Source organism: Hyperoodon ampullatus, assembly GCF_949752795.1.
Source record: "Hyperoodon ampullatus genome assembly, chromosome: 13".
Lineage (NCBI taxonomy): Eukaryota > Metazoa > Chordata > Mammalia > Artiodactyla > Ziphiidae > Hyperoodon > Hyperoodon ampullatus.
This window is the reverse complement of record NC_136926.1, coordinates 7,740,100-7,753,769: the sequence shown is the minus strand read 5'-3', so window position 1 is coordinate 7,753,769 and position 13,670 is coordinate 7,740,100. Positions and strand designations below refer to the sequence as shown.

Below are 13,670 nucleotides of genomic sequence, written 5' to 3'. Positions count from 1 at the left end.
AATCTTGGCCTCCACTGGCCGCCGTAAAAGGGGTTGGGCTTGGTGTTCTCCCGCCAATTTAAATTTGTGGCATGGACCCTAAAGAGACTAGGAACGTCTGTTGGAGCTCGGAAGGAGGGGTACGATAAACTTGAGTGCTCCTCTTTAGTTTCTTCAATTACAGGTGAGGAGGGTGAGCCGCGCTGCTGTAGGGAGCTGGGGGTGGCTTCAGGTCGAAGTAGCAGAGGCCTCAGCTCAGTTCAATGTGTTTTCCCCTCAAGACGCTGGCGGGAGAGAGCTTGGAGTCGGTTCTTGCTGGCCCCGGTGTGCAGCTGAGAGCATTTACGCGTGGAGGCCTAACTGAAACTGTTTCATTTCGTTTAATTCGTTAATCTGTTCACCCGGCACCCAGAGGAATCTCAAATCGTTAATCACGTCATGTCACTGGCCTGCTTAGTATCTTTCCCTCCCTAGCCCTGAGGATGAAGCTCAATCTTGTAATCAAGGATTCATTGGCTCCACCTGTTCGTTTAGCGCCTGCACTTTTCCATTCTTGCTGTGGCCGGGCAGCCGCCCCAAACTCATTCCACCCTCTGAGCCTTTGGTACTCGGCCTGCATCTTTGTCCCCCCGAGCTTTACATAGTCGGCTTCTTGATATTCGGGTCTCAGCTCAGATGTCATCTCTTTCCCTTCCCAAACAGGTCTCTCTTATGCGCCCCTCCCCGCCCCCATTCATTTGAGTTATTTGAGTATTTTTAATTCTGCGTTTACTTATTTTTTCGTAGGGAGGCAGTATAACAGTTAATAACTGGCATAAATTTGAGTCTTGTCTAGCTACATCATTAACTCGCTTTAGGTGACCTTGGCTGTTTACTTAGTCCCTGACTCATGTTTCTCAGCTGTAAAATGGGTTGCTGTGCAGATTAAATGAGTGATGCATTCAAACTATCTTGCCTACTCAATACCGTCTTTATTTTATTTTTGTCTATCCTTCGTACGAGAATATAAATTTCATAATGACAGGACCTTTACTGTCTTCTTCACAGCTGTATTCCCAGCTCCTAGAACAGTGCCTGACACGTAGTAGGCATTCAATAAACGTTTGTCAAATGAGTGAGTTTGACAGACCTGGGAGGCTGATGATATTTCTCTATTTTTACAGATATGGGGCTCTGAGACCCATAAAAGTATTCACTCCAATCTGTCTTTTTTTTTTTTTTTTTTTTTTTGCGGTACGCGGGCCTCTCACTGTTGTGGCCTCTCCCGTTGCGGAGCACAGGCTCCGGACGCGCAGGCTCAGCGGCCATGGCTCACGGGCCTAGCCTGTCCGCTGCATGTGGGATCTTCCCAGACTGGGGCATGAACCCGTGTCCCCTGCATCGGCAGGCAGACTCTTAACCACTGCGCCACCAGGGAAGCCCTCCAACCTGTCTTAATCTCCTCCCAACTCCCACCCAAACACAGCCACTAAAATCGTGTGTTCTAACATACTTTGTTTTTGTGCCCTTGCTTACACTCCTAGTAAGAACTCTTTTCCTATATTTAAAAAGCTCCTGTGACCTTAAATTTCTAACCCAAATGTTACCTGCTTCCATGATAACAGTAATGAATTAGATAACACTTAAATTGAGTGCTTGCCATGAACGAAGCACTGTTTTGTGAATGTTTGAAACTCATAGTGACCTTTCCAGCTACATACAACTGTATTCCTATTTTATAGATGAGAATTGACAAACAGAAAGGTTAAGTTACTTGCTTAAGGACAGCAGCTTAGTAAATGTGAAAGAACACCAGGTCAAAAATCATTTCTTCCCTGTACTGTACCTTCCAAAGATTTAAAAACATATTTCTGCGAGCACTTACCAAAACAACTATAATTATTTGGTATTGTTCCCCACTAGTCTTGATCCAAGGATTGTTTTCCATTTTAGTATTCTATACCCACCCATATCCAATGAAATGAGTTATATATAAGTCCTTGCTGATGAGATAGTTAAGTGACTCGAAAGGTTAGAAATATACTCTTTGGTCCAGTCAGAAACCTAATGCAATTTTTTCTTCCTCTCCTTAACATTTTCATTTATTGTATAACAATACTGGAAACATGAATGGACTTTTTTTTTTAAGTTCATCTGGAACCTTACCATTCTAAGATATCCCAGACAGTCTGACTTCAGAGCCTTCACTATTTATTGCTATATTGGTTAAATGTTTTTTCCAGATGAAAACTTGTTATAATTTCAGCTAGGCACACAAAATACTAGAAGCTCTAGGACAGATTGGTAAGATTGGAATTGTTTCCTTGTGTCCCTAAACCAATATGTTCTTTTCTAGGGATAACCATAGCTCTAGTTCCATGTATCTTATTGATCCAAAGTGTCTAGTGACCACAGAAATCACATAAAGACAGAGAAGTCTTTACTTATTGATGTGTGTGTGTATATATGTATATTTGGTGGGGGGGTGATAAAGCATTTTCATTTCCCAAGGAACTGGAGTCTATACAACAATAAAATTTGGCCTAATTTTACATGTTGTCACAGGGAAGGCAGTGGTTCCTGTCTCAGGAAAACAATCTCAGAAACATGTGGAATGATATTGAGCTGCTAACAAATGATGATACAGGAAGTGGGTACCTAAGTGTTGGTTCAAGAAAAGAACATGGAACTGCTTTATATCAAGTAGACTTACTAGCGAAGATCTCCTCCGAAAAGGTAATGGTTATGACGCTGTTTTCATTCACAAAATTTTTACTGAGTGTTTAGTAAGACTAGTAGCCATGTGGTAAATGTTTTATAAATGAGTATAGTCCTTTCTCAGGGAATCAGAAGTTCAGTATCAGATCACAGGAAATTTCCATCTGAATTCCCCCTGCATCACATTATGGTCAGTATTCCAAACCTGAATTTTTCATAGCTCCTCTTGACATTTTAGACATACAGATGTATATAAAATGATACAAAGAATATCCACCACCAGCTTAGGAAGTAAAACATTACCAATAGAACTGAAGCAAGCCCCTGGAGCCCGCTCCTGATCCCAGGCTCTTCTCATACTCCACCCCTGAGTTAAGCACTCTACTGAGGTTGAGATTATCCTTTCCATGAATTTCTTTCTATATTTTAACTTTCTTCTTTAATAACTATTCCACCATTTTCACACCAGGCTTGAAACCTTATTCTCTGCCTTTTATGGAAAATATTGCTCTTAGGTTTTTTTTGTTTGTTTGTTTTTTGCGGTGCGAGGGCCTCTCACTGTTGTGGCCTCTCCCGTTGCGGAGCACAGGCTCTGGACGCGCAGGCTCAGCGGCCATGGCTCACGGGCCCAGCCGCTCCGCGGCATGTGGGATCTTCCCGGACCGGGGCACGAACCCGTGTCCCCTGCATCGGGAGGCGGACTCTCAACCACTGCGCCACCAGGGAAGCCCTGCTCTTAGTTTTTTATCTTTGATTTGCTTTCTCAGTAATTTGCTTTTGATAAAATTTTGATGATCGTGGTAAACAAAAGTTTCTTTTAGAGAAAGTGCAAATGATCTTCTCTCACAGTATTATAGCCCAGGATTCCTCTACTCCCCATAGTAAGTTAATGTAATGTTTAATTCTCTAATTAAGAAAAAAAAGTGTAGGGCTTCCCTGGTGGTGCAGTGGTTGGGAGTCCGCCTGCCGATGCAGGGGACACAGGTTCGTGTCTCGGTCCAGGAAGATCCCACATGCCGCGGAGTGGCTGGGCCCGTGAGCCATGGCCGCTGAGCCTGCGCGTCCAGAGCCTGTGCTCCGCAACGGGAGAGGCCACAACAGTGAGAGACCTGCGTATCGCAAAAAACAAAAAACAAAAAAAAAAAAAGAAAGAAAGAGAAGTGTAAAAGAAAGGAGAAGAGACCAGACAAGATTTGTATTTTCTAGGGCTAGAAAGGCAGGGCCTCCTCTGGGGAACCTTATTCACAAATGGCCTCAAGTGTAGGCTTTTGACTTTTCTTCAAATGAGCATTCAGAGACACTGGCCAATAGGGATTTTAAAAAAAAATCATTCTTCATTCAGCTTGTATCCTGTTGTCAGCCTTTACTGCTTTGTGGCATTTAAAAGTCACAGGATTTATAATTTTTATGAGTAATACAGATAAATTGTGTTCTTTGGCATTAAATTGTTTATTTGTTAAGGCAAAAGTGTAAAGAATACCGTAAGTTCTGTAATGAGAAAGTGGTATTTCTTTATTTTTTTAATATTACCAGCAGCCTTAAAAGATGGAAGTGGCCCCGGCCACTTGATCTCTGAGGGCTCCTGTTGAAAAATAATAGTGTGTATTGAGCTTTGAATTCAGTTAACAACTAAAACTCCATTTGTTATTAGCTTGGGGCATTACTTGCAGCAAATGCTATGTTTGCAACCCATGCTAGGCCCTTGGTAAGGTAACATTATCTCTTCTTTTTAGGATCTTTCCTTAAAGTTAGGCAGACAGGACACAAGCAATAAAAGATATCTATCTAGATGTGCAAGTCAGTATATGAGAACTACCAAATGAATGGTACAGCAGTAAATGCAGTAGGAATTCAGAGGATGGAGAGCTCACTGTGGGTTGGGACAATTTAAGGAGCATTTCATAAACTAGCACCTGACTTGGGCCTTAAGAAAAAAAAAGGGAAAATGAAAGCACAGCTTACCAAAATATGTGGAATGCAGCAAAAGTAGTGCTTAGAGGGAAATTGAATGCATATATTAGAAAAAAAGAATGATCTAAAATCAGTAATCTAAGTTTCAAGTTAGGAAACTAGAAAAAGAAGATGGACTTCCCTGGTGGTCCAGTGGTTAAGACTCCATGCTTCCAATTCAGGGGGCACGGGTTTGATCCCTGGTTAGGGAACTAGATCCAACATGCCGCAACCAAGACCCAGTGCAGCCAAATAAATAAATAAATAAAATATTTTTTAAAAGAAAGAAAGAAGTAACAGGAGAGCAAAAATTAATGAAATTGAAAATAAGAAATCAGTGGAGAAAATCAATGAAACCAAAAGCTGGTTCTTTGAAAACATGAATAAAATCTATAAGCCACCAGCCAGGATAACTAAGAAAAAAGAAGGAAGACACAAATTACTAATATCAGGAATGAAAGAGGGGGCATCACCACAGATTCTGTGGACATTAAAAGGATAATCAAGGAATATTATGACCATCTCTATGCCCACGAATTTGATAACCTAATGAACTGGACCAAGTCCTTGAAAATCACACTCTGCTAAAACTCACACAAGGAGTAAACAACCTGAAAAGGTGACATACTGTTCGATTCCAACTCTATAACATTCTGGAAAATGAAAAGACAGTGAAAAAAAGATCAGCGGTTGCCAGGGTTTGGGGGTTGGAGGGGAGGTTGACTAGGCAGAGCACAGAGGATTTTCGGGTAGAGAAAATATTCTGTATGAGACCATAATGCTAGATGTGTGTACCACAGAATGTACACACCAAGAGTGAACTGTAATGTAAACCGTGGACTTTGGGTGATTATAATGTGTCAATGTATGTTCATCAGTTGCAACAAATGTATCGTCTGGTGAGGAACATTGACAACGTGGGAGGCTATGCATGTGTGGAACACGGGGCTATGTAGGACATCTCTATAGTTCCCTTTCAATTTTGCTATGAATGTAAAGGTGCTCTTAGAAATTAAAGTCTTGGGAATTCCCTGGTGGTCCAGTGGTGAGGGCTCTGCACTCTCACTGCCAAGGGCCCAGGTTTAATCCTCAGTTGGGAAATTAAAATCCCACAAGCCTCCCGGCACGGCCCAAAAAAATCTTAAAAAGAAGAGGGGGAAGAGCAGTCCAGGCAGAGAAAACAGCCTGGGTAGACCCCTAGGACGTGTAGCACCGTTTCTTCTTTGCGACACTTTGGTGTAACTTTTCACTAGTTGAAGAAGCAAGTTAAGAGTATAAGCGGGATCAGGACTTCCCTGGTCGCGCAGTGGTTAAGAATCCGCCTGCCAATGCAGGGGACACGGGTTCGAGCCCTGGTCCGGGAAGATCCCAAATGCTGCGGAGCAACTAAGCTCGTGCGCCACAACTACTGAGCCTGCGCTCTAGAGCCCGCGAGCCACAACTGCTGAGCCTGCATGCCACAACTATAGAAGCCCGCACACCTAGAGCCCTTGCTCTGCAACAAGAGAAGTCACCTCAGTGAGAAGCTTGCACACCACAACAAAGAGTAGCCCCTGCTTGCCGCAACTAGAGAAAGCCTGCACGCAGCAATGAAGACCCAATGTAGCCAAAAATAAATAAATAAATAAATAAAATTTATTTTTTAAAAAAAAGAGTATAACAGGGACCAGAATGTAGTTTTCAAAAGTTACACCTGCAGTAGGTGACCATTGAAACAGGTATAAAATGAGCTGATTGGCTTAGTTTGTCAGAGAAGATTAAGAGTAATTAACATTTATCCCAGCATATGCTACAGGCAAGGTTCCCTTCTAAGCCCTTTACATGAATTAATTCATTGAATCTCCATACCAGCCAGCGTTGTAGGCATTATTATTATTATTATTATTCCAGCTTTACCAGAGAGTCAGTTGAGGCATTTGCTTGAGATTACTCAGCTAGTAAGTGACAGCATTCTCAACTACTGTGCTATCCAACTGCTTCAAGATTGTGTGTGGAGGGCTTCCATGGTGGCACAGTGGTTAGGCACCCACCTGCCAATGCAGGGGACACAGGTTCAAGCCCTGGTCCAGGAAGATCCCACATGTCGTGGAGCAACTAAGCCTGTGCACCACAACCGCTGAACCTGTGCTCTGGAGCCCGCGAGCCACAACTACTGAGCCCGTGTGCCACAACTACTGAAGCCCACGTACCTAGAGCCCGTGCTTCACAACAAAGAGAAGCCACTGCAATAAGAAGCCTGTGCACTGCAACAAAGAGCAGCCGCCGCTCACCACAACTAGAGAAAGCCCGCACACAGCAACAAAGACCCAGTGCAACTAAAAATAAATTAATTAATTAATTAAAGAAAAAAGATTATGTGTGGGAAGCTCTAATCAATAGAACCTACAAACAGGAGACTCATATTTGGCTTGCATTGTGTTTTTTAAAATGTTAACTTATTTGCCAATATTTAAAAATTAGAATATTTCACATAAAGATCCAGATTTTCTTGGTAAATTGGAAGCTGTGGCCATGCCAGGATCACATTTCCACAGGGCATTCATCTGGCTGACTCTGTGGGGCCTCGTGTCCTCCAGTTCACAGTCCCCCTCCCTGTTGTTTCCCAGACCCTGAGACTTTATGCCAGTATTGGTTCATTCATTTATGTTAATGCCTGCTGGCTTCTCCAGGCATAAGCTCGGCCCTTAGGAAACAAAGACTTGTACTTTCGAATCCTTTGCCCTGTTCTAGCAACCCTGGACTATTTCCTTGTTCTAGGCTCTGAACGGATTCAAGATATATCATACAAAGAAAAGCTTGACTAATTAGGTATATGGGCTAAAGAAAGAAGGCCTATCAAATGAAGTTTTAAACTTGGGTGATTGTGACTATGGTGATACTATTGACAGGTATTGTTAAACATGTATAAAAATGTTTTATTTTAGTCCTGCTTTTCCCTCCCACAGGCCTCATTAAATCCAAAACTACAAGCATGCAGCTTAAGTGATGGGTTTATTATTGTAGCAGACCAATCAGTGATACTGTTGGACAGTATTTGTAGATTGCTTCAATTGCATCTTATATTTGGTAAGTCTAATGTAATGCAGTAAAATAAATTGGAAGTCAACTATATCTTGCTACTAATTTCTACAGTATTGCCTTTTCTTTACTCCAATATTTATGACTTGAAATTACACTAATTTCAATAAATTAATCTTGAGTGCCTTGTGCTGAGTACCAGACAGAACAGGTACTGAGATGATCCCTTCTCTCAGTAAGTCTAAGGAAAAACATACATGGAAAGCAACAATTTATTTACGTGGTTTTTGTGTTAGAATACTATAGAAAACAGTTGAGCCCAATTATGTTTAAGTTCCTGAATCTTGTACATAATTTCAATACCATCAACAGATAATTTGAATACTTTTAGCACTATAAAAAGTTTTTTTAAAGTACTTATGAATTAATTCTTTACTGAGTTAAAGGGCTTTAAGTGTGTATATGCAAATATGGACTTCAGAGTAAATTAAGGGACAGACAAGTCAGTGATTATGCTGGAAAATAGGTGATAGTATTATGAAATTTTGAGAGAAAGATGGTTATTGAAGTGTTTGCGTAAGAACAGCTGAAAATTAATTAATTAATTATTTTTAAAAAGAATGTAGATGAAAAGGAATTAGAAGGCATGCACATAAGAACAAAATCTTGATCACAGTTTGCAGGAGAGAAAACCATATTTTGTGGAATCTTAACGCATCTACCCTGATAGGTCCCCAAGATTCACAGTTTCACCAATGAAAAGTGAGGCTGTGTTTACATATAATACTTTTTTAAAATAAATTTGTTTGTTTATTTATTTATTTATTTTGGCTGCGTTGGGTCTTTGTTGCTGTGCGTGGGCTTTCTCTAGTTGCAGCGAGTGGGGCTACTCTTCGTTGCGGTGCTCAGGCTTCTCATTGCAGTGGCTTCTCTTGTTGTGGAGCATGGGCTCTAGGCACGTGGGCTTCAGTAGTTGTGGCACGTGGGCTCAGTAGTTGTGGCTCATGGGCTTAGTTGCTCCGCGGCACGTGGGATCTTCCTGGACCAGGGCTCGACCCGTGTCCCCTGCATTGGCAGGCGGATTCTTAACCACTGTGCCACCAGGGAAGTCCCTACATATAATACCTTTGTATAAAGATATTTTATATCTTTATAAAATATCTGCTGAATAATTTTAGTTATAAGCAATTAATATGTTACTGCTTTTATCTCTGAGTCTTACCCTCTCGGTCTCCATGTCGTTCCCCCTGGCCTTCTTGCTGTGTGCAAACAATAACTTCCTCACCTCCTTCAAGTCTTTGTTCAAATCTCACCTTATCAAAGGGGGCTCTCCTGAGCACTCCACTTAATACTGCATAGCTCTTCTGAGTTCTCTTTCCCTGCTCTACTTTTTCTTTTTTCCAGAGAATTTATCACCTTTGTGTATGTCATACAATTTGATTACTATGCTGACTGTTTATCATCTATTTCTGCCTTAGAATTTGAGCTCTATGAAGGTGGGACTCTTGTTATTATTCTCAGATATATGCAAAAGACCTAGAACAGTGCTTAGCATATACTCAGTGCTCAGCAAATATTTGTTGACAGAGTCCGTAGCATTCGTTTTTACGTTAGTCACTACTTTGATGAAATATTTAAAAGAAGCTTAAAAGAGTTGACTTTTAATAACAAAATTTGCAATATTTTGTGTTGAAAATAAACATTTTCTGAGGAAGCTTGTAACTTTGACATGAAACTTTCAGATACTGAAGTGGATGTGGTTGGCCTATGTCAAGAAGGAAAGTTTCTTCTGGTTGGGGAGAGAAGTGGCAACTTACATCTTATTCATGTAACATCAAAGCAAACATTACTCACCAATGTAAGACCCTGTTATGTTTTTCATCTTCATTATCTAAATTCTAAATTATCTTTTAGACAGCTAAAACTCTAGCAAAGCATTACTTGATTTGTGGCCTAAAGTAAAAGAATAATGTTTCTTTACATTGAATTTAAGAATCATACCTTAGAAACTGTCTGAAAAAAAAGTGCACAACCTAAAAGTTGAGAATTATGTTTTATTGGGCAGACTTTCTGAGAACTTCAAGCCCAGGAGGCAGCCTCTCAGATGCTCTGAGAGACGGCTCTGAAGAGGTGAGGGAGGAGCCAGGATACATAGGAGTTTTGCAAGGTAGACCAGGTAGTCAGAACATCAAAAGATTACTGTTAAAGAAAACCAGGTATATCAGGTTAATAAATTTAGCATTTTCTATGTATGGAAGATGCAAGAGTCTGGGCTCATTGAAATTATTCCTTTGATATACACCTTTGCTGTCTAGGGCCAGTATCCTGTGCTTTTCCATCCTGAGTCCCCTCAGGATGCACAGTTGGGAGTTGCTGCAATGGCTGATGGCTTGACAGTGGGCAGCCTGTTTATCTCCATTCTGAGTTCCCTCTTGGCTTGATGGTCGCAGCATCCTTTGTTTGCTAATATGGCAGGCAACATTTTTCATCCACAAAACATATGAAATAAATGCAAAATTGAAAAAGTATGGTTTGAAGATAGTATACTTGTCCAAAACAGTTTTGTATTGAAAATAAACATTTTTGGAGGAAGCTTGTAGTTTTCCATTTGAAAACTAAAATGTTTGGAATATAGGCAGAATTATTGCTAATGGTAATTGATATCCCTAGAGTTTAGAGAATATATTCCTTGACTATAATTTTCTGGGTTTAATCTTATCATTTGAAATTAATTTGCAATTAGGCTTTTGTTCAGAAAGCTAATGATGAAAATCAGTGTACTTACCGGAATCTTGTCATTGAGAAAGATAGTTCAAATGAAGGTAAGTGTTTTTAATTTCTTTTTTAATGTCTTCTTATTAATACCCAGTCAAAAAATCAGATTTATAGTTAATATATTACGTAAATTAATTGGTGCTACCTACACAATGTTAAAACTTTCTAGGGATGCAATTAATATTATTTTAAAAAACAAGTTTTTGATTTTAGCTCTTTTCAGAGGCTTAAATGTACTCTTCTTAAGTTTTACAGTTTTGAGAGTTCTATAGATTATCAGGGAGACATAATATTCTTTTAATATGTTCTTATGGGTTTCAGTGTATTTATCATATTTCTTTTTAACAAATGTTAACTGGACCTTAATTTATTTTGATATATGAGTTTCTTTTTTTCTGGCAAATGAAATTTGGTTTATAGAAGTTTCAAAGAAGTTAACATTGTTTTTGCAAATAAGTTACCAATTCTTTGTAAATAAGCTTTGTATTGTTACTGTGTTATTTTATTATTAGACTTTAAATGAGCAAATGGACATACTTTTAAGCTAGATCCAGACCCTGGTTTAAATTTTATATCATGTGCCTTTTAAAGAAGATGGCTTGATTTTATTTTAATAGGTACCTATTATATGCTGCTTCTTACAAACAATGGATTTTTTTGTATTACAAACCTTCAGCTTGTAAAAATTCAACAAGGTAAGTAATGCATTATTTTCTTATTACTGATTTGCAGCAATATTTCTTATTAGTTTTCCAGGTAAATTTTAACATAGACTCTTTAAGAATATTTTAGTTTAACTACATTCTATGATATTGGGTATACTTTAAAGTATTTGTAATATACTTATTCTCCACAGTTAGGGCTACAACAGAATCTGAAGAAATATTTATTTATAGCCTTCAAGGACTTTACAACTTAGTTGGGGAGACAGGAGTTACGCTAGCATGGTAATAAATGCTTTTTGATGGAATGAATGAACCTGGAAACTGAAATGATTTTGTAAGTGTTAACAATACAAGGCAATAATCTAGAGTGTGTGCTAAGTGAGTGGTGTGGACCATACATCCCTCTGAGCTGGCAGAGATTGAGGAATTGATTCCGGGCATGTATTCAACAAATATTTTTTAAAGATCTACTCTGTGCTAAGAATGTGCCAAGTTCTGGGTATACAATGAGATTTAAGATACAAGGTTCTCTATAGTTTAATGAAGGAGCCAGACAAGTGAAACAGCTCTTCCAAAAGGGAGTGCCAAGTGATGAAGACTTCACAGGTAGGACTTCAGAGCTTGAATAGGAGAGTTGGAGCAGGGAGAAGAGCATCTTAGGAAGAACCTTTTTTTTTTTTTTTTTTTTTGCGGTACGTGGGCTTCTCACTGCTGTGGCCTCTCCCGTTGCGGAGCACAGGCTCCGGACGCGCAGGCTCAGCGGCCATGGCTCACGGGCCCAGCCGCTCCGCGGCATGTGGGATCTTCCCAGACCGGGGCACGAACCCGCGTGCCCTACATCGGCAGGTGGACTCGCAACCACTGCGCCACCAGGGAAGCCCCAGGAAGAACCTTTTAAGGGAAGGTGTGGAGAGACACTGTAGGGACCGTAAGGCAGCCTCGCTGGTGCCCTGAGTACGACATGTCATCACAGTTTATTTCATTGGTCAAGGGCAAAACTGAAAAGTCACCAGCACCTTATGAATTTCTGACCAGTGTTCCTCTCACTAGATTGTATGTAATTTAACCTTGACACAAAAGGGGAGATTCATATGTATTTTATAGGTTATAGTGTAAATTTAGCCTACTTTCTCTTTTTCATGCAGCTATTGAAAAGGTAGACTTCCATACGGCAAAAAAGGTAAGAAGACAAAACCACATTGTCTTCTTGAAACTTAGATTTAATGTCAGTTTAGGAAAGTGTTTCTGCATAATTGTCTAATGGTTGATATTTTGGGAATTAGCATGAGAAAACATTTTAATAACATTCCTATTTAAAAAAATACATTTATAGCTATTGATTTAAACTGACTTTTTATCAGTCTTTCCAAGGAATTTGGACTATGGAACATATATATAACATTCTTATTTTTTAAATCTTGCAGTTACAAGGACAAATCAAATCCAGTTTTATTTCTACTGAAAATTGTCATACCCTTGGTTGTCTCAATCTTGTGGCTGGTGATTTAGCAAGTGAAATCCCTGTGATAATTGGGGTAATTCCTTTTTTTAAAATAAAATTTTGGGCTTTTTTCTGAAATGTTTCTTCATTAAAACATAGTTTTGGTAAAGTTACGTATTAATTTGTAGTGTATAACAGAAACAGGGAAATTATAAAATGAAGGTCATAAAATTAACGCAACAAGTAAAACTAAGCCTCTGTGTTGGAAAAAATATTGCATCTTTATTTTCACTAATCTCTACCTGACATTTAGCATGTCTTTGAATTATGAGTGTAGGCAAAAACAACAGCAGCAAACAAAACATCTAATATTATATTCAAGGAGTAGGCAAAAATTCTATATTGAATTATATTATTACAGCATTTACAACATTTTTACTTGCCAAATTTATATAATATATTAAGAAGCAGTCACTTTTCCCCGTTTTGTGTATCTAGTTCAGTATTTCATCAGGGTTTCAAATAATTTGAAATGAATACTTACGAATCATTTTCAAATATTAGTAGTTATTTTAATGAAAATACTTCGTCAAAGGTTATCTATATCTTGTAATGCTGGAGGAGGTCTTGAAGCTTACCTGATATCTCTAGAGTGAGTTGCCTGAATATACCTCCTCCTTATTAAATGTTCATGTGGTAACAGTGTACAGCAGGAGTTTGCTGTTTTTTCCATTCTGTTCTGTTGAAAACAAACTAAGAGAGGAACTAGATGGTAAGAGCTAGCTGGGCTTGAATATATAAGTATATTTTGAAATTAGTCACATGTACAACTTAGATGTTTCTACTTGGAGGAGAATTCAGATCTAGACCCAAGTTTGTAACTGACATACTGTTTTCACTTCTATAGGGAACTGGTGATTGTGCATTCTCAAAATGGGAACCAGATTCTTCTAGGAAAGGGATGACCGTTAAGAGTGTTATTGATGCAGAGATTATTGAAGGTAAAATCAGTTAATGAAACTACTTTTGGTACTTGTGAGTCGTCGTTTTCATGTCAGTACACTGAGTCTGGCATATGAGCCATTTTACCAAACCTTGGAAACAAGCCAGCTCAGTCTGATGATTGTCCATGTATTTGGCTTCTT

At 39.3% G+C, this 13,670-nt stretch overlaps 1 protein-coding gene across 2 annotated transcripts in view; it reads left to right on the top strand.

Annotated features, from left to right (window-relative positions):
* Positions 1–2,565: 2,565 nt before the first annotated feature.
* KNTC1 (kinetochore associated 1) overlaps positions 2,566–13,670 on the top strand; it is a gene marked incomplete at both ends in the record, with an annotated part of 69,997 nt that continues 58,892 nt past the window's right edge. For both annotated transcript variants that reach the window (XM_079717171.1, XM_079717172.1), the window contains 8 exons: positions 2,566–2,694; positions 7,572–7,692; positions 9,387–9,502; positions 10,388–10,466; positions 11,037–11,114; positions 12,230–12,264; positions 12,509–12,619; positions 13,433–13,526. In XM_079717171.1, the coding sequence (XP_079573297.1) occupies positions 2,566–2,694; positions 7,572–7,692; positions 9,387–9,502; positions 10,388–10,466; positions 11,037–11,114; positions 12,230–12,264; positions 12,509–12,619; positions 13,433–13,526 (763 nt within the window). The remainder of the gene's footprint in view (positions 2,695–7,571; positions 7,693–9,386; positions 9,503–10,387; positions 10,467–11,036; positions 11,115–12,229; positions 12,265–12,508; positions 12,620–13,432; positions 13,527–13,670) is intronic.